Raw genomic sequence first — 20,247 nt, forward strand, 5'->3', positions numbered from 1 at the left:
CCAGGCTGACAATGCTACAGATTCATTCTAAATTCATTTTAGAAATTGACATTCATTTAAGAGTCATTTTCTGAACTGACAAATTATTTTGCCAGCAAATTAACTGATAATTTGGAAATTTAAACCACATTGTATATATTATTATATGTGAGCCAAGCTTAATTTATAGCAGTAAAACTTTTAAGAAGAAATATCTATTCACCTTGAGAATCATTTGAGTGATTTATTTAATAAAGGCTGAATAAAGGGTTTAAGTGCTGCTCTTCTGGTCGTTCACTTACCTGACAGCTCTGTCCATATGCATGCACATAGTCATTTTTTTGAGTAACCTTCACTGGAAATGTTTTAATTAAATTTCCCAAAGGAGATTCAACATTCATCCTTATAAACCATTTTAGTAATAAATTATGACTACTTCCTTATTGCTTTCCTGCTTAATTGACTACACTGGTTAAGTGATGAGCTGAGGTTATATGCACAGAAGTCGTTCGATTATAATCAAACTATCTGACTGTCTTTGTTCTAAAATCTCCTTGGATTTCAAATCCATAAACACTCCAGTCTCAGGAGGCAGAGGACATAAATCACACACAAAACCATGTAGAGGCCATAAAACTGCACGGCTTTATGATGAAATAATTTGTCGGAGCGTTATTTTAATATTCAGTAGGAAGATTATTTGATTTTCTAAACTGATGTGTGACGTGGGGTAATAGCCTTTTTTATCAGCTATAAATCAGTCCTGTCTATATTAGATCAGTGGAGCAGTTCAAATAAACCTGTGCCAGTGCTGTCATTTTTAAGGACCACAGCAAAGATATAAAATTAAAGTTCAAAACATGTTGTTTAAATGACTGTTTTTAGTTTTTGAAGAGCTTTCTAGTAACAATGTTTTGTAGACTTCAAATTTGTATTTTTTCTGTCCATATGCAATATCAGATTTAGCTTTCTTAAATAAAATGGACACATTTTCTACATTAGAAAATGGCCTGCAAAACCAAATCCCAGTACTAGGTGACAAGCTTACTTAAGGCAGTTAAGATACACCTTTAAATAATTAAAATGGTTCACTTACGTTTCCTAGTATTATTGAGGACTAGGACATCTCAGTTCTATAGTCTGGAGGTTCCTACAGTAAATTGACAAAGTTCATTAATTGCGTAAGCAGCTGTGGTGTCAATGACAGAGAAGAGACACAACATTCCAACCCAAAAGCTTTATTATCAACAGTAAAAGTGCTTAGAGAATTATTTAAGTTATTCACTTTTAGGAACAATGCACAGCAGAGAGCGACCATGAAAGAATCATTGATACTAACGAGGGGTCACCCCAGTAAACCCAAACCAGGTCACAAAAAGACCTGTTCCTCTTGGACCCCAGAGCGACTCTGCTGAAGGATGTGTCCGACAAAGAATTACACAGGACATGTTTTCAGGTCTGCATAGGCAGTACAAGGCTCCTACCCTTCTTATAGTCCTCTTGCCATCCCAGTGCAATCAGCATGGCAGGCAGCGATCTTTACAGACTGAATCCCACCTTGTATGCCTGGATGCTTGATAAATACCATGCACTCAGGGGCAATGAGTTCGGTGTGGACCGGACCTGGAACAGAGGGATAAAAACAACACAAAAGGGAAAAGAAAGAAAAGACGGCACACCATGACACCTGCCAATTATCACACATTGATGGTCATGGGTCATGCATGGTCATGGGTCATGGGTCAGCATGCAATTTGCATACAGTTGTATCCCTATATTTCTACACAGTACTTGACTTACGGAGAAAGTTCAAAATGACTGTCCGCAATCCAGATGCCAACATTGTCTACACCTGTGTTAGGATAACAAAGTTGGAGAAAATGTCTTGCACACCGCTGGATTCCAAGGACACCCATTGTGAAGTGGAGCAAGTGAATCAAATATTAAAAACAAGAAAGCTCAGACTGGAGCATAAGAATCCTCTTAAGCACATAAAACAATTTAGAGCCAGTAGCCTGTTTTTTATTTGTGTAGGTTGAAAATGACCAAACAGGCTAGACAGGCCGAATTGTAACCTTAATTTAATCTCGTTTAAAACGTTCATGTACTTTTTATGTTTTCTCCGTTTATTACCAGCAGGTGGCGACCAAAGGAATGAATAACGGGATTTCTTTCTGACATGAATTTGAGTTAAACCGCAGTTATGCTTACGATGCTTTGAAATTAGAGCTTGTGTTGCCCTTAGCCCCTAAGAAATATGAACGTCAATAGAGTTCATTCACCAACATTTTGATTCTCTTCTTAAAGTAAAAAAAAAAACACCTTTTCATTACCTTCAAACAGTATGTACAGTATACAAGATTCACGCTACGGGCTTTAGTGACACATAACATGGTGCAGGACGTGATGCTCCATATACAAAGTATATAAAGTGGAAACAATTGTACGCAGGTCGGAATGTAAAATATGCCTCAACTCAATTTCAATTACATTAAGAGCTGCCTGACTATAATACGTGATACAGCCTGCATTGATCATGATAATATAAAAGCAAGTTTAAAACTATGAATTACTGGGGGTTTACAAAATGACAAAAAAATACCTAAATACACGCAAATCCCATAAATCATTATTTTGATAAATTAAGTATCGTAAAATTGTCAAGTAAACCGCTTCATACAGGTCTGAGAAACAATCCAAGAACTGACTTGTTTTCCTCATCGGTATCTGCTATTATATAACAAGGAAGATGATAGGATCACAAGAATTACTGTCCACGTTTCACTTTGCTTTTCATTAGAATCGTTATTTTTCGGTGCACGGTGATAAATGAAGCCTTTGTTAGAAATGAGGGTGTGCCCCAGCCAAGCACAGACACCACCCGTCAGTTTACCAAGCGCTCTCTCAGACCATGCATCTTTGCAGCCTGATTTTCTCGTTGTGAGAGGGTCTTATGAGGCCATTAAAACGAGAAGGTATTCAGTCAGTCACGCCCTGCGGCTCACACAAAACAGAGGCGAAAATTCATCGCAAAGAGGTATGCAATCAAATGGCATGAATAATATACCGTTATCATGGTGGGTCCCGACAGCTAGGTGTCAATTCGCAGGCTTGACCTGATGGGCTCTCGTCCCGCCTACCCCTGTAGGTGACTACGGCTCTGTACAGGAGCCCAGCCGTGGTTGGATACGCGTTTTGTCCATTATCGCTCTGCCCAAGTTCGGTTGCTCAGCAGCGTAGATGCTGGCTGAGAGGGGAGAAAAGAGAAGCGGAGCTCTAGATTGGTTATGGGACCGGAGCTGTGTTAGTCTCGGTGGTACAGTAAAATCCTTTTTAAACAGTTCAACAACAACAACAACAACAACTGTTGTTCAACAACAACAAAAAAAACTGTTTTTACTGAACATACCCTCACCCACAGCAACGTGGTAGTTTTGCAGAAAATGAGCGATGACGGTGAGGCCGGACAATATTATTACAATCATTCTTCCTTAGGATTAATGACATACACAGAACATCAGTGCTACAGTGTATTATTGTTTGCTTTTTTTGAGGGGGGTTGCATCGTAGATATGTTTGGGAGGAAAACCAGACAACAGCACGCTACAGAGGGTGGCACGCTTTGAATGAATGTATCAGAATAAGGCAAAAATATACAGTGCTTGTGGGTGTACGGGACTGCTGCGGGACTGCTGTGCACAGATGCTTCATCAAGTGGCTGAACACAGTCTTCGACAAAGGCAGTGTCCGTTTATTATTAGAGTATTATTATCGCAAGGCACTCTGATAAGAAACCATTTTAAGGTCGTGTTACGTTGCTCTTATGGGGAGTCGCGTCTAAACAGATCAGACTGATACGTCGGTACAAAGCTGCGCATCCTACACAGATGCGAGTACAACATTACGGATGTACTCTGCTATGACAGGCAACACCGAAGATAAACACAGGAAAATACCGAAGAGACACATTTCTGAAAATCTTTTGTTATTGTTTACGGTTGGCTTGTTTATTATTAGAAATTCACTTTTGAACGCTGCACCTTGCAAACAACGGAACCTCGTGGATGTAAAGTTGCGGGCTACAATTCTATTCCTGGAAGTAACGGCGAGGAAAAAAATAACATTTTTTTTTCTTTTCAGTGCTTGCACACATGTGATGCATTTGTCGTTGTGATAACCGATACAAACGAGGTGGATGGTGTATTTATCTTTAATAATTGAAAATTAAATGTATGATTAGAATATAGGAATTGATCGGTTTCGGTGTTTTTGTGAATGGGATCACATTTTACTACGGAGAATCACATTCAGTGGAAATAAGGGACGTGTCATTTTAGATGATGTGGATGACTTGATCAATGAGATTAATCAGCAAAGGTCCGGTAAAAACACCCGGCGGCCCGTGAGGAGGAACGGAAAATTATCAGATGCGATCTTTCCCAAACAGAGCACTTCTGCGGCGCTATATTCTGTTTATTTCGGGGGAAAAACTAACGGTGAATTGATACAAAGCAACACCGCGTGTCTTTGTGCGGCAGACAGTATTACGGAAGTAGTTTACTGTCATGGAAATAAATGAGATGTTAGAAGTTAGAGGTCTTGATTTATCTGGCTGCTCTGTGAAGTTGGTCCGCTAAACCTGAGGGATGATCTGCTGTAAGTAGCTGTTCGAATTAGAGGCTTCGCTGAATCAACGGGGCCACAGTCATCAGCTTCGCCGCACAGGGATTCTGGAAGATTATCACTGGGCTGCTATTTTTCTGCCGACCTCTGACATCTCAAGTTCTCCATCGATTCCCTTGGTGCCTTTTTGCATCATGCAAAGTAAAGAGATCTGGAAAGGAGAGGACATGTCGGTCAAAGATGTGTAAATAACGCCTTTAAAAAAAAAATAATCTTTTTTTAAATTCAAGGACTGTCAATGCACCAGTAATACCCGACAGCTTTGCAAGAAAGTTAATCGTAATTAATGCGTATCAGGTGTGTTTGATGCGTGTGAAAGGGCGGATAAGGTCAAAAGGAAAAGTCAAGTTAAACTGGGAGTATTGTGTATTGAATAACCGAATACTGAGTAAGACATGTATGCGCTCCCGAGGAAAGCAACTTTGACATGCGTTTTAATTTATAATAAACTGACTGGTGCTCGGCGCTCCGAGTTACGGGATACAATGCAATGACCTGGAAAAAGGACAGTTTTTGTGTTCTGTAGACATTGATGAGTTTTCAGATGAAACTGTCATTGGTTTACTCGCAAGCGCTGGGTTCCTTTACAGTGACTACCTAAACCCATAGAAGACCCGGTCACTTCTCTGAGGTGACCGACATGTGGTGATTTTTGTTCCTCTCAAAAAACTCACTTTCCAAATTCTGGAGCGGTTAGACTGTTGAAGGATGCTGCGTCTGCCTGTGAAGAAAATTCGGAAGCAGTTCAAACTCCTTCTCTTGCTGGTCCTGCTTACCTTTGCCGTGTGGTTCACGTACCTGCACATCAACCTGGTCCGACAGGGCAAAGCCATCAAATTCCACTTCAACTATGGCAAAGGTAGGGCATCGCTTCCTCTTTCTTGCCCTGGTGTATGACTTCGAAAGTTCTAGTTTTAACAAGTGCGAATACAGCTCGGACACCTGTGTAGTCCCTTTACAATCTGCCCCGTTTGTCCGCCAGGGAGTCTTCTCGAAAGGGCAGCATAGTCTGATTGACTAGTCTGTACCTCTAGACAACTCCAGATTATCTGACATGTTCACAGTTGCTTTCATAGCTTTTCGTTGTACTTTTTGGTAGATCTTTAGGTCGAAAGTGAAATGCTTAAGGGAAAAGAGTATAATTCTAAGAGAAAATAGACGCTTAACAGTGTCAGCGTGGCCAAATAACCGCTTTAACAAAGTGGGATCTTAGAAAATGATCGCCATGATTATAATTTCTCCCTCACCGACATCCTGAAGTTTGTGTTGTTCAGAGAGATATACAGTAGGTAAAGTAATGTCAATCTTCCTGATTTCTGTAACTGAATTGAGATTGTGTGCTGTGTAGTTCATTAACCAAGTGACCTTTATTCATATTGCATTAGAATGGCGCCACTATTTTGGATTTTCGTAAAATTGGAGGATTTGTTACTCAAGTTGGGAAAGTACAAATCGGATAAACTAATTACCACATAATATGACTAATAATTGCCTAATAATTTGAGAAAAGCAGTAAGCGACATACATAGAAATATCGAGTAAATTAAGTAGTGTGTTTGAATGTACTGTACATTATTTACAGTGAATATTATGAATTAATACCAGGGGACTTATTAATTACTAAAATACGATTAGAAGATTGATCTGCGAGAATCACTCAGACATGTCTTGGAAAAGCTCGTTTAATTCCAACAGAAATGTTGTGTCTAAAACCTCAAGAGATAATTACAGGCTTCCAATAGAATGGTCTAGTCATTGAGGTACTGTATGCATGTCTACTAAAATGAATGCAGCTAAGGTAGAATCAATTACAAATCATACTATGATGTTTTTAATCTACTGAATGTTCAATGTCTTTTTCCCACAATACCCCATTATGTCCTGCCTATCTATATCTCAGTCACAACCAGTCTAGAAGATGTAAAAAACTGATCTGATAATATTTTGGGGGGTATTTTTATATTATGCTATGGTTTAAAGAATCCAGGATGCACCATGTTCACTTTAACCTTTTTATCGTTTTTATCCAAGAGCAAACGTAACTTGTAAATGTTGTATGCTTTAAATCACTACTAAGGATATCGATTTTACAAACAAGTTCGATGCGTATTATTGACCTTGCAGTTTTCCAAAGTGGATTAGCTTGTTGCACTTAAGAAGAAATTTAAACTTCTCCTTTATTTTACATTTATGACAGAGATGGCATTGCTGGTGGCTGCTGCGATATCAGAGGTTTGTTTTAAAAGCTTTTTTTTTGCTGCATTTCGAAGCTTGTTCCTGGTTTTCTGGAAGTGTTCAAAAGTCAAAAGCCTTTGTCTAGCAGGAGCATGTACAGCAGTTTGGGAAAAATATTTTTTACGTACACAGTTTTTGGAATGAAGCTGCATTCTTTGGTTTAAAGGTGGTATAAACTCCATGACAAACACAATAGGTCTCAAAACCTTGTCATGCTTTTTAGGAGTCTGCTTGCGATTGAAAGTTGTCAGAAGTGGGAAAGCACAGCTTGGATCGACCTACTCTGTTGTGAGAGACTCCTTTGTAAAGAGAGTGCCAGCAACGGGTGCCAAAACCACATTGCTTTAATTATCTGTCAGCAGATAAACAATTAAAGGGATCAGCCAGCTCATCAACCACATGATGCTACTTCTGTCATCTACCTGCGCTGATCCAGATTTAGAATACTGGGTGTCTCAAAACTGATGGCCAAGAGTGTGATTTGAAAGCTATGATGGCTCTTTGTTCAAGAGCTTTTATAAGACCCAGAGAGATCTCAAGATCCAGACTTTCTTATCTCACAGTACATTAGTAACTCAAAACACAGACTAATAGGACAGAAAGTGACCCATAACAGCTTTGTGAATCGTTTGGGTTTAAGTCTAAAAAACGTTTTGCACAATACAATTACCACATAAGAAATGACTGTAATAAAATTTAAATAAAAAAAAGTGTAATCTGGGACACAAACAAAAAAATTACATGGGAACAGAAGTATATTGAGTAAAGCAACTCTAGTTTTCTAGGTCTCTTTAAGTCTCCAGCAGAAAAATTAAATGAAGACCATGAACAGGACACCCAATATAAAGAAATGTGTCTTTGGTCTTATACAGTATATCTATAATCTTTGCTTGGTGGGTCCACAGGTACAAAGATATTCTTTTAAAAGATCCTTACTTTGTTAGTAGGTCTAATCCTCTTGTCATAATTGCTAGCTTATAGTTCAGTTTGATTTCTTAATTTTGAAATGTTGGTGACCCGATGGAATGATCTCTAATGAGAGGAAGGTTCTATTAAAAAGTGAAAGTATTGATATCATCTATGAATGATCCCTTTTCATCGCTGAAGGGGTCTCGGGCTGTTGGCGCACATACAGAAGATATGCTGAATTGCAAAGGCATTTCATTTCTATCTGTCCATCCCATACCGAACCGCAAACATAGGGCAAAAAAGACACTACAGTCACACGTGACAGGGCACAGTAATGAGGTGCTCAGCTCTCTTCCTCATAGGGGCCAGTAATTGAACTCTAAGAAGGACCATCTAGAACACACCTGTCCTTCATGCCCGGAAGATGGGAGGAATCCGGAGTCCACAGAGAACATGAAGGTCTGTAGAAGGTGCCGAGATTAAACCTTGTGAAACAGCAGTGCTAACTGCTGCGTCACAATACTCTCCCAAATCACAAAACCCAAAGAGAAAGCATTGCCACTCCACTGGATGCAGCTAAACACTTAGAATGAGACTGAAAAACGCATAAATATTATAGACTTTATTTGGTAAAAAAAGAAGAAAGTACCCCATGTGGGAACCCAAATTAACATGCCTGAAACAACTGCAGTCAAAGCAAAGATGCAGAGATTCCACAAGGGCGCTTGTTACTTAAATTGCAGAGGATACTTCATCCAATTAAGTGTTGTACGTGCTGTGTGCAGTGTGCTTTGACCCACTGCAATCAGTTCCCATTCATGACCTCAATCATGCTCTGTAGGGACCTCTCTGCATCGCATTCAGCAGCCTTGCAAAGACAATTTGAGAGAGTGAATGGAAACCACTAACCAGTTCTGCACACTAATGATTTCTAAAAGCTTTTGTCCCCCGACCTGTGAAGTTCATGGTAACCCTTTATGAACCTTGTAGCTTGAAGGGCTCTCAGTCCCAAGGGAACATGTTGCTTTACATTTTTAATGTAAATGCAAATGAACACAAAAGGCCCAGATATGACTAAATAAGACAGTGCTGCTAGGAAAAGAATAATAATACAGTGAGTACTTAGAATGTTTGCAGCACTGAGAGAGAATTCCTCAGATGGGTTACTTGACAGCAATTGACAGAAACATAATTTAAAGTGAGATTTGTTGAAGCCACAGGCTCAGGTTTGACTTTTGGGCTTTTAATTAACAAAAACAAAATCAAGAGCACTTCAACATGAAGTCCAAAACTAGACAAGGCAGCAGAATAACCAAGGGAAATACAAAATGGAAACAAACCCATATAAAACAGCAGTCAATCTGACTTCTTTGCTTCATTTTAACTTCTATTACTTGGGAACATAGGAACCTTTGCTCTGATCAGTATGTTTTTGAGCCAGGAGGCCAGGGGAGAGTGAGGGTTGTTCAGAATCTTACCTTGGAAATAAGTGGGGAAAAGCACCTCTCTAATTTAAAGGCACAGACCTCTGATTGCTGCACTTTTATTACCTTAACTGTGCTCATTTTGTAAACATCTATAGCCGGTGGTAAATATACAATCAGAATTTAAATTGATAAGTAGCTCATGATGGAAATGTTAAAACCTCTTTAAGGAAAATACTCAAAATCACTTTCAGAATCTGTGTGGTCATGTATTTCCTCTTGTAGATTTCCATCCTAGCAGATAATTAAGCTCCTCATTTTTGTTGATTTTTTTTTATCATGACTTCCTGGAAGTCAGTTCTGTTTTCCAGCAACAGCTACTAAAACTGCTAATTGACAAGAAAAAGGTGAGCTACTTTTCACTTAACATCACAGTCCCTGAGACTCCGGAGCCCATTTCAGCCTAGCAGTTTCACATTGTGGCAGAGACTAGATTTTTTTTTTTGTTGATGCTGGTGAAAATAAAAATTAAACTCCAGACAAAGAATGTTTTTAAGGAAATGGAGGAGTACGCAAAGTAGTGAAGTGTCTGTGTGAGCTAATTACTACTAAAGGTGAGGTGTACTATACCCCCCAAAAAACTATACATGAAATGCTTGTTTTGTCACTTTTGTATGGTTAATGCCACAATTATTATGCCCAGTAAATGTTTTTACTTGGTTGACTTCCTCATCTTGTCCTTTAGTGTTCATTCCCTCTTTAGACATACTGAACACAGATCACTTCAGCCAACACCTAGAGGAAAGCGTATTGAGAATAATACTTGACCAAAGTGACTTACATTATTGATAATCTGAACACTTGCAGCACATTACATTTCAGAAATGTATTGTAAGCTAAGGTTGCATGGTAAAATGTGAGGGATACACATACTGTACAGTACCTGTCTTGAATTCTATCCAGATTATTTTAAAAGGGTCATATAAGGCCTTTGGAAATACTAATTGTGTAATTTTGTATTAAACTCAGGTTTTTTTCTGCCATACTACATTCCTGTTAAATGCCTCTTCCATAAAGTTCAGCTCCCCACTTTAAGAAACTCCACCCATCCAGTCATTATTGGCAAGTCACTTATTGCTGGTAAGAATTGTGGCACCTGGTAGCTTAGGGCACAATGCAGGAGTACCCCCTAGATGGGTTGTCAGTCCATCGGAAGGCCTATACACAAGCACAAAGGACAGTTTAGTGATGCCAGTTAACCTAGCCAGCATGTCCTAGGAAGGAGGTACAAACCAGAGCACCTAACAGAGAGGCACTTGACTAGAAGAGACACATGCAGGCGTCAGAGTGAAGGTCACGCTGGCCAGAACCAAACACAGGAGCCAGGAGCTGTGAGGCTGCAGCAGCCATGCCACCCACCTGTTGGGAATAGAAGGAAAGATCCAATTTTCACTTTAATTCTCTCCAGATATTCTTAGTGTTCCCCCTCGATCTCTGTGCGTCAAGGAGAATTGTGTGCTTATCTTTTAAATGTCCTGCAGTGCGAGGGATTAACTTCTTTATTACTGAAATTTACTACTGAAAAAAATGATTTGACTTAGAAAAAGGGAACGCAGGATTCATGGTAGTATTAAATCTAGGAATTTATTAAAGTAAGCTTGGCCCTGCACCGAGAGTGACTTCTTTGTCTTCCCACACTGAGGTGGCACCAGTCTGCATATAGCAAGAGCAGTAGTTCTTCAAACTTTCTATTTTTAATGGTTATTTTTTCAGGTGACATTTGAGAAGATTCCCAAAGATGACCAAGTAAAGCATCATAGCGAGTAAATCTTCCTACTTGGTAATATACTTAGCTGACACCTTCATCCAAAGTGATTTACATTTATCCAGCAGGTTATCCTACTGGACATATTCCATGGCTAAGGACCTTGTTCAAGGAAGCCACAGCAGTGCCATACCTGGGATTTGAACCCACAACCTTCTTGTGAGAAGTTATGAACTGTAGCTGCTCCACACTGCTGCCATGCTTTGCTAATGAGAAGAACAGCACAGCATGTTGCTAGTTTGCTAGTCCTTGAACAATTCCTGGATAAGGTTTTGGAAATCTTTTATAGAAGTCATTTTTGCTGGTGAAGTGCGTTAACAGTTTAAGAAACGCGGATAACAGCCACAAGAGACACATACAGTAACACATGTAATGAGTTAGAGATAACAAATATAGATCATACAGAGACTAGCTGCAATAAAGTGAGCACCCTTGGTACAGATTATGTACTGTACTGTATGTGACACAGTACCACTCGTAAATGGAGCACTTGCAAACAACAGCAGCTGGTAGCTTGGCCTTAGACAAAGGTTACAAATGAGGGCGTCATTTATCTCATCTTGCTCATTTTGTTTTTTGCAGCTTATTGATCCACAGATCCATTTTTTATCTGGAAGGATCCTCGGGAATATGCCTCAACTGCATGGCCGTGTGTTCCTGAAGCCGTCTTTTGACTTTGTCGATATCCATAAGGATTTCTGCTAATTGCACAGGGCCTGGCGAAGCTCCTTATTAAAACAAGGCTGTTGGAGGGCTCAGTCGAGGACTGATTGTTTAAAGATGGCTGGGGCTCTGTAAAACAATGTTCAGCGTCCTGCATTTAGGTGCATTTCAGAATCACTGGGTACATCTGTGGGGGTGTGAGGGTGTTCTTCTCTCCAGATTGATCCAGCTTCAGTCTCTTGCGTTTCCGTGCAGCTCCAAAGTTTTCTCTTGCTCATAAGGTAAGACATTGATCCTTCTCCCCAACAGTCAGCACTGATGCTGGTAGAGAGAATAGATCCAGATGGTGGAAAGGATTTCATCTGAAAAGTGAGAGACTTCATGCAGCCAGAAGAGAGATATGTCAAGTGAGCTGACAGCTGCACCACAAGCTTACTCCCACTCACTTGGAAGTGTTGAATAACATACTTTTTTTTCGTCTTAAATTTAACAGCATAGTCAGTCATTTCCTTCATACATCCACCTTCTTTTTTATTAGATGGCTGGCGTTGGGTGTTTTGTCTTGTCGACAGATACCGCAATCCATTATTTTGTGTAATGGCTTCATTTCCATCATGAGTTTAACAAAAAAAACCTATAATGCTCTTGTACTAATTAGGTAGTAAAGATGTACTGACCAGGCAGCTGCATTTATTGCAAAAGCAATTTGCATTCATGTAGTCTGCCTCACAGCTCTGAGTGATTATGGTTTATCTTAGTGAAAATTTGTATTTAACTATACTCAGGGTGGCAATAAACAACCCAGTGCAGGATTTTTTAAGTTGGTTTAATTTTACTTTTATAATTCACAAAATTTGACTTTTTTACACTTTACTTCTATGGCTAGGTGTTTTGAATGATTCTGGGAAATATTTGGATACGTTGTAAATGTTGGGGTTCAGTAGGTATAATTTGGCTTTTCTTTTTTTAAGAACAGACGAAAATGTTGTCAACAACAGACCGTGTTGACCATCAGAACTGCTTTCTCTAGTACACAAAGCAACTGTATTAGGATGTCTGGCTCAGTTTTGATAGACTAAGTCTCCACTTGCACAATGATATTTCATTACCTATTCCACACATTCACTATGCTCTGTGTAAAAGAAAACATTTTCAAATTTTAGGATAGAATGTTGTGAACTGAAAAATGCATTCTAAATGCCTCTCCAAAATATGTGCTTGAAAATCTTCAAAATATTAGCCCACAGTATCTGGTTTTTGCTAAAGGCTTTTTTAGGTAGAACTGTACTTCCAAAATAACCATGCTGTGCCTCAGTGGGTTGTTTACTGAGTGCATTGGGCAGGAGGAGCCGAAGGGTCTTTCTACTTTGAAAATGAATAAAGCTTTATTAAGTATGTGTCTGCACACAAAAACACCAACACATCAAGTCAGAGCATATTTTCCAATGGAAAGTTGGCCGAGTATTAAGCTTTGGTAAACGGACAGGTCTTTAAATATTAAATGACGTACCTGTGTATCAGAGCAAGTACTATACCATTAGTGTGAAGTATTATGAAAGCATGATCAGAAACAGAATGGCCTCTATTTTGAGAATGCATTAGGCCTCAGAGCTACTGTTTTCTGTCTTGCCAGTCCATAAGAGAAATACAGGGGAATGAAGATGCCTGTGAGATTAGCTGTGAGCAGGAAATAAGAAAGCCCCTTAAACAGCCTACCTTGGATATTAAGCCTCTTAGGAGCCCTGGTGACTGTCCGTATTCTTTTACTTGTGGCTTTTTACCTTCACACAGGACCCGAGTGTGTCGTTGTTCCCTCCCCATGACATTTTTCTCCACGTCCTGCCACTAATTGACATTTCACACTGAGGCCTCATAAAAAATGATAAAAGGGTTGATATTATTTTCAATCCTATTAGCTAACAAGTATGTTTTCACCAAAAATAGTCTCTTGTGGCAATTGTGAAAATGTATGTTTGGGATAAAAACTATATTTTAAGACTGTAGACTGCAGTATCTACTGATGATGGGTGGAACTATTTAGTTGCCTCATGCCTTTACTTCAACTTTATTTCTAATTTGGAATCACATTTTTTTTCCTTTTGTGCTCCCTTCAAGGTGGCCTGGTAGAGGTTGTGGTTAGCATTGCTGCCTCGCAGTGCTGGGGCCCTGGGTTCAATTGTAGACCCCCGGACCTTACAAGTATGCTTGTGTCTGTGTGTGTCCTGCAAGACTGGTGTCCTGTCCAGGGTGCATGCTTGCCAGTGATAGGCCCCAGCTTCCACACAAGCCTGAACTGAAGCTGTTAGAAAATAAATATATGCTTTCTTCCATTTGTAATTGCAAGCTACTCAACAACTGGACTGTATGGCTGCAGCCCTCCTAACGTTTATAAAGGAAGCGAGGACGGTGCACACTTTTCTCCTGAATTGTACACCTGACTGAGTCATCTGCTGTTTCATCTAGTATGAGTCCCACAGCTGCTTTGTAGAAGAGATAGCTTTGACTCAGTCATGTACCTCTCATGAAGAATAATGCAGCTGACAGCTTTGCGACCAAGCCCAGGAGACTCGTTGGCATGAAAAGTCAAGATTCCACCCAGTCCAGGTAGAACTCAGACCATTGTGTTTCATTTCCTGGAATCCTGGTTGCATTCAGCTCCTTGTACAGCTTGTTCAAGGTCTGAGCCAGTACTGTGTGGACTGTACTGTCTGAGCTTCGCTAGCACCCTATTATGTTTTGATCACTTTGTTCAGCTGAACAATTCAGCATCGACAATGCTTTTTTCGTCTTAAATAAAAAAAAAATCTGTAAAATACGTAGGCTTCCTTTTATTTTAATTATATTAAGAGCATGTTCAATTGGATAATAATAATAATAATAATAATAATAATAATAATAATAATAATAATAATAATAATTGCTTACACTTATATAGCGCTTTTCTGGACACTCCACTCAAAGCGCTTTACAGGTAATGGGGATAAATACTCATTCTTGATTAATGTGGTAAGGTGACGTTGTAAAAAGTGCCATAAAAGTAAAATATTTTCAAATTCTGGTTTAAGACCATTTTAAAGGGCTTTTGTGTATGTTGACATTGCATACTACAATACTGAGTTGCCTTATTTCCCTGTATTGTTTGCAATACCCCAAAGCCTGCTGTCATAGTAACACTAGGGTATGTCTAAATGTCAGCATTTTACAATATTAAATATTTTTTAATCTTCCATGATTTGATTTTCTTATTTTTTGGTGGGATGTACTGGCCATGAACTCGTACATTGCATTTATTCTGCAGAATGCTGCAATAACCCCACCTTGAAGGCAATTGAATTCCTGTGATTGTTAAGGGTGAGAGGATTGCTTCTGAGTGACATAGCCTCCAATAGGCTTGTGTGTCTCAAGCCAAGCACAGAATGTTTCAGCAGCCAACAGGTGACTTGGATGGTTTATTACTACTCGTTCCTTAGTAACAAATTTGATGCAGATCTATGTTATGAAGAACAGATTTTGACAGAAAGCTGCTGTGGTATTTTTAAAAAATGCATTCAGTAGCAGTGGCTGTATTTGATCATTTGTGTTATTTTGATTATCTATTTTGATTGGAGTTTTGAGAAAGGTAGGATTGCATCCATCCATCATTCCGTTATCAGTAACCTCCTTATTTTCAGAGGGTCATGGTGACCTGAGTCTTATCCCAGCAGGCATAGTGTGCAAGACCGTACCACACCTAAGACGGAGTGCTAGTCCATCATAGGGTACACACATTCAAACAGTGGGTAATTTAGACTCACCGGTTAAAAGATGACAGGGTGCACCTGAAGAGAAAACATGTGGTCAAGAGAGGAAGATGCAAACCCCACTCTCAGAATCAAGCCCAGGACCCAAGAGATGTGAATTAGAAACACTTACTGCCTCGCAGTCATCCCGCCAGATTTATGAACAGCACAAGCACAATTACTTAATATCAGCATGAAATCTAGCGTGATGTATTAGTTTTCTCAAAGTGAAATTATGAAGAAATGTTGAGGACCAAAAGATTAAAGTGTCTATCCAGATTCATTCTTCCCCCCTATTAATTTTTTGATTGGATTCTAAAAGCCATGGAATGACTGGAGCTGCGGTGGGGAGAGGAGACGGGGTGCTTCAATTAGGCGCCCCAAGTCTTTTCACCTAGGGTTAATAGAATTTGTTTGACCATAATGAGTGCTCACAGTTTGCTCTCGTTCTTATGCAAATCAGTTGTTGGAAAGCAGCCATTGTTATCTCAGAGAAACATGTCCTGGCAAGATAGAGAGCCTCTTCATTATACTGTATTTATACTTTCCCAAGAAAGATAAATGAGGTGGCAGTGAATGATAGCACTGGCTATACATTGAAGCCTTGTGTGCACAGCAGATCTCGGTTAACTACACTGTTTACATACCCAACTGTACCTGTTGTAATTCAACTGTGCCTGCTCTAAGAACATCTCAAGAGAAGTTAACACTGAAAACAGAAATACTAGGGAACCTCTGTTTCTCTAGGAAAGCAAACTAGGTCTTCCAATATTTTCACAAATAGCCTCAAACATTGGTTCTGTTTCTTATGTACAATTGATTTTGAAGGTAATCTTGGTGTTTATGCATTGCACCTACTGTAAATGATAGCGGTGTTAGACATAAATTGCATAAGGTTGAAGCTGTCACATTAGTAGGCAATGATCTTATTGGAATCACAGGAACATGGCTGACTGAAAACGATGGAGAAAAATGTACATGTAAATGTACTGTTATGGAGAGACAGGAATTATAGAAGAGGTGGAAGTTTAGAGCTGTCTAACAGTTCTAAACAGTATTCAGGCTCTGGAACTCAAGATGAGGACTTGAGAGTCTCTGAATCTATATGGTTCAATTACATTTACCCAAGCTATAGTGTTAGCAGTATGCTGTAGGGAACCAGATCCAGAGGTTTATTTCTATGCACAAGAAGAGAGTAGAGTTTTTGCCATATACTTTCCCCATAGTAGGCAAAACCTCTAAAAATGTCAGCAGCAGAAACAAAAATAGTAGAACCTACAAAGGGAAATGCTTGTAAAGTTCTTGACTTTTCAATCAATCAAGACAGTGAAGCAAATACAGACCAGAGTTCTATTAGGGATTTGTGATTACAACAAAATACATGTTTTAAAGTATTTTTAAAAATGTACAGGCCAAGTCAAAAGTTTACAATTCCTGGAGAGCAGACTTTGAAGGGATGAATTTAAGAAAAGGAAAATGTGATATGATACACCTGAAAACAGTGGAAAATAAATGGCAACAGTTTAAACAGATTCTGCTTGAAATGCAGAACAAATCACAAGTGTCCCAAATAGTTAAAAATAAGTTAAGTTATATCTTAATTCTAAAAAAACACAATCCAGTGACACAGGAGTACAATGAATGGCAAGCCCAAGTTATTAGAAAGGCCAAGATAATCTAAAGGAATATTCCAATAGAGGCTAAAATAATAAAAAAAAATCAGTACTACGAAAGTAAAGGAACAGTTAATAATGAACTAAATTATAGCCAGGTCAAAAATTGAAAAATTATAGAAAATAAAAGGGAAATAGCTGATGTACTAAATGAGTATTTCACTTAGCGTTCACTAAGGAAGAGGTCAAAAACATGTCTCAGGCAGTGGAAGGACAAAGTTCTTTATTCAACTGTATTAACATAGAAGAGGCACAAGTGTTTCAGGTACTAGAAGCCCTCAAGATGAATAAATCCCTGGTGAATAAATCGGGTGCTGAAGGCGTCTTACCAGTTGTAATAAAGGAAATGAAATGTTATCCATATGCCTCTGATCCAGCTGTTCCAACAGTCACTCAAGGCAGGTGTGGTACCCATGAACTGGAACTGTCAATGAAGGGCCTATCCTCGAGAAGGGTCATGAAACAGCCCCACGTCATTATAGACCAGTAAGTCTGATTCATATTACATGTAAGGTTATGCAAAAATATAAGAACTAACCTAGAGGATCACCTACAGTTTATGAAAATAATATCTTGGGGAACAGTCAATGTGGATTTAGAAAATGTGGGATTTGCCTAGCCAGCTTGTTAGACTCCTTTGACCTAAGAGCAACGAAAATTGCTACACATAGGCTTTTGATAAAGTTCCTCATATAGGATTAATTCTCAAATTACAGGCGGTAGGCATTCAAAGGGAATGAAGAAGACTGATATATTAATTGTTTAATTAATGGAAAATAGCAAGCACAGATAAGGGATGAAAACTTAAATTGGGGTGATGTAATTGATGGAGTACCTCAGGTCTCTGCGCTAGAGGCACTGTTCTTAATTTATATCAGTGATCTAGATTCTGGTATATGTAGTAAACAAGCCAAATTTGCAGATAGTCACAAATTAGGAAGACTGGCAAACACTGTAGGGGCAGAAAAGGTAATAAAATTTTTTTTAGATAAAACACCAATCTGGGTAAAACACCTGGTAAAAAAATTAATATACACAGTTGTAGGGTTTGACATGTACGTAGCAACAACAAACATTAAAAGCAAAATTGTGAAAAGCTGAGATATAGGTAATTTATGTAAACGACTTAGGAGTTTATGTTCATACATTTTTTAGATTTGTTACAGGAAATGTGAGAATATATAGATATTATAATGATATATAATTTAATATCAATGCAGAATACATAAAGGCAGAGAATTGAAATGTATGCTTTCTGTTATTTATAACCATTCTTATGTTTAGAAATGGTAGAAGATGAAATCATAAACCATCTTCTTTTTAGGGATTGGACTTGACATCAATGAAAGAAGCCCTCAGGTTTTTGAAGTAAGGATACACTTTTTAATAAAAGCTTTTCAAGAAGCTGAAATAGAAGGATTTCTGCTCAAAGCCATGCTATCTCTTTTCTGATATCTTGTTTTTCATTTAATTAAAAACCAGAGGGATCATATTTTAGGATGATAATTGTCAGGTCTGTTTTTCTTGGGAATCAGTGAAATAAAGAACAATAATACTGGCAAAGAAGCCAATAAGATTTTAATAATTTAATGAAGACCTTGTTGCTCAAGTGCTTAATCTGCATGATTCCAGGCTGCTTCTGAATAATGAAAGTGGGTTCTGTGCCAAATTAATCAGACTTTATCATTGCCAAGTTGAACATGGTTAACTGAGTTAAATATATCAAGTTAACTCTTTTGTTTGCTAGCAGTAAAGAGAGGCTGTGTTCAGGGATGTGCTGAAAGTATAAAAAAACAGTAAAGGTTTTGCATAGAAACCAAACCCTGCTCCTAAACATTGCTATATGTGTGGAATCTAGCTGTAACTCAGAGGTAACTGTTATAAATCAGCTTGGGTTTTTTTGCTGCCCACTATAAGCAAGGTGCTTAACAATGCTGATACAGTCTAAGCTACTGCACTCGCAGGGTTGTTCAATCTTGTATAATTTACGGTACCATGTTTAAGTCAATATGGTAGTGCCTTCATGTTGGGAGTCAACATGAGGAAAACTGAGGAAAGCTCAATTTCAACAGTGATTAATCACTGTGTAAGTGACATACAAAGTAAGGTATTCCATCTATATTTGCAGAATTAAACCTTACCCATTACACATTTCTGGCAGACTTTCTACAGATGTTTTAGAAATAGTTAATTTAAATAGGATTTTGCTCCCTGGTGTATATAGTTTCTAAAATAAATCTGTCCTTTCATGTATTTCAGATGATTCTCTACACTGAGTGGTATTTTCCTCTCAAATTGAGGTTTAGAAAATACAGCTGCTACAATTCTACCATTTAAATTTTAATTCGGAAAAAATGCAGATTTTAAACCCATAAATTAAGCAACCCTGGTTCATAGTCTAATGTCTAATAGTTGACAGACTGTAAGGCCCCAAAATTGTAGTACTGTATTGTCTTTTATTAATTTACAACAGTGAAAAGCTCACGAGTTTAACAGAAACAAACAGACTATTGAGTATTGTCTTAAAAACAAGAAATCTGAAGCTGTGTTAATTATCCATTTCTTGTTTGAAGCAGAGGTAGAACATACTGCTGAATAAAATAGGCCAAGATCAGCCTGGGGAAAGCATCTACTATCACCTGGCAAAAAATACACATCCTGAAATATTTAAATTGCCATTAAGATGCTGAAATGCATCTAAAGCTATAGCCAGCATGTGCATTTCGCAGGTGAGAAATCTTTGGGCTCTGTAGTTTGAATTTCTCTTGCTCTTAATCCAGTTCAGATCCTCTGCGCACACAGTGTACAGCTACAGATGGCACCAAATCTGTTGTAGAGCAACGCCACATGGAACAGAGCTCCTGGGTCTTCAGACTTGGAGTATTGAGCCTATTTCAATAAACAAGAAAGGCCAGCAGTAGATTTGCCTGTGGCAACTATTGGAAAGGTGTGTGTCTTTTTTATCCTGACTGTGGGGTCAGTAGTTTTCAGCTGTCATTCTGCCACCACTTTTATATTGATATTTTCTTGAGACCGTGCGCGCACTGAGCGCTGCTTGAAGCGATGCTGCAGGCTGA

The 20,247-nt window shown here is 38.7% G+C and overlaps 1 protein-coding gene and 1 long non-coding RNA gene across 2 annotated transcripts in view; one reads left to right on the forward strand and one right to left on the reverse strand.

Annotated features, from left to right (window-relative positions):
• Positions 1-1,201: 1,201 nt before the first annotated feature.
• Positions 1,202-5,578, reverse strand: LOC148645485 (uncharacterized). Its single transcript, XR_015928066.1, has 2 exons — positions 5,461-5,578; positions 1,202-3,226 (listed from the first exon to the last, which is right to left on the reverse strand). It is a non-coding gene; the product is annotated as an uncharacterized LOC148645485 (long non-coding RNA).
• Positions 3,221-20,247, forward strand: part of b4galnt4a (beta-1,4-N-acetyl-galactosaminyltransferase 4a) — a 164,345-nt gene continuing 147,318 nt past the window's right edge. Inside the window, exon 1 of the mRNA XM_088611109.1 lies at positions 3,221-5,521. Coding sequence (XP_088467235.1) covers positions 5,371-5,521 — 151 coding nt within the window. The 5' untranslated portion in view covers positions 3,221-5,370. The remainder of the gene's footprint in view (positions 5,522-20,247) is intronic.

Source organism: Lepisosteus platostomus, chromosome 18 (genome assembly GCF_059453375.1).
Source record: "Lepisosteus platostomus isolate fLepPlt1 chromosome 18, fLepPlt1.hap1, whole genome shotgun sequence".
NCBI classification, from domain to species: Eukaryota; Metazoa; Chordata; class Actinopteri; order Semionotiformes; family Lepisosteidae; genus Lepisosteus; species Lepisosteus platostomus.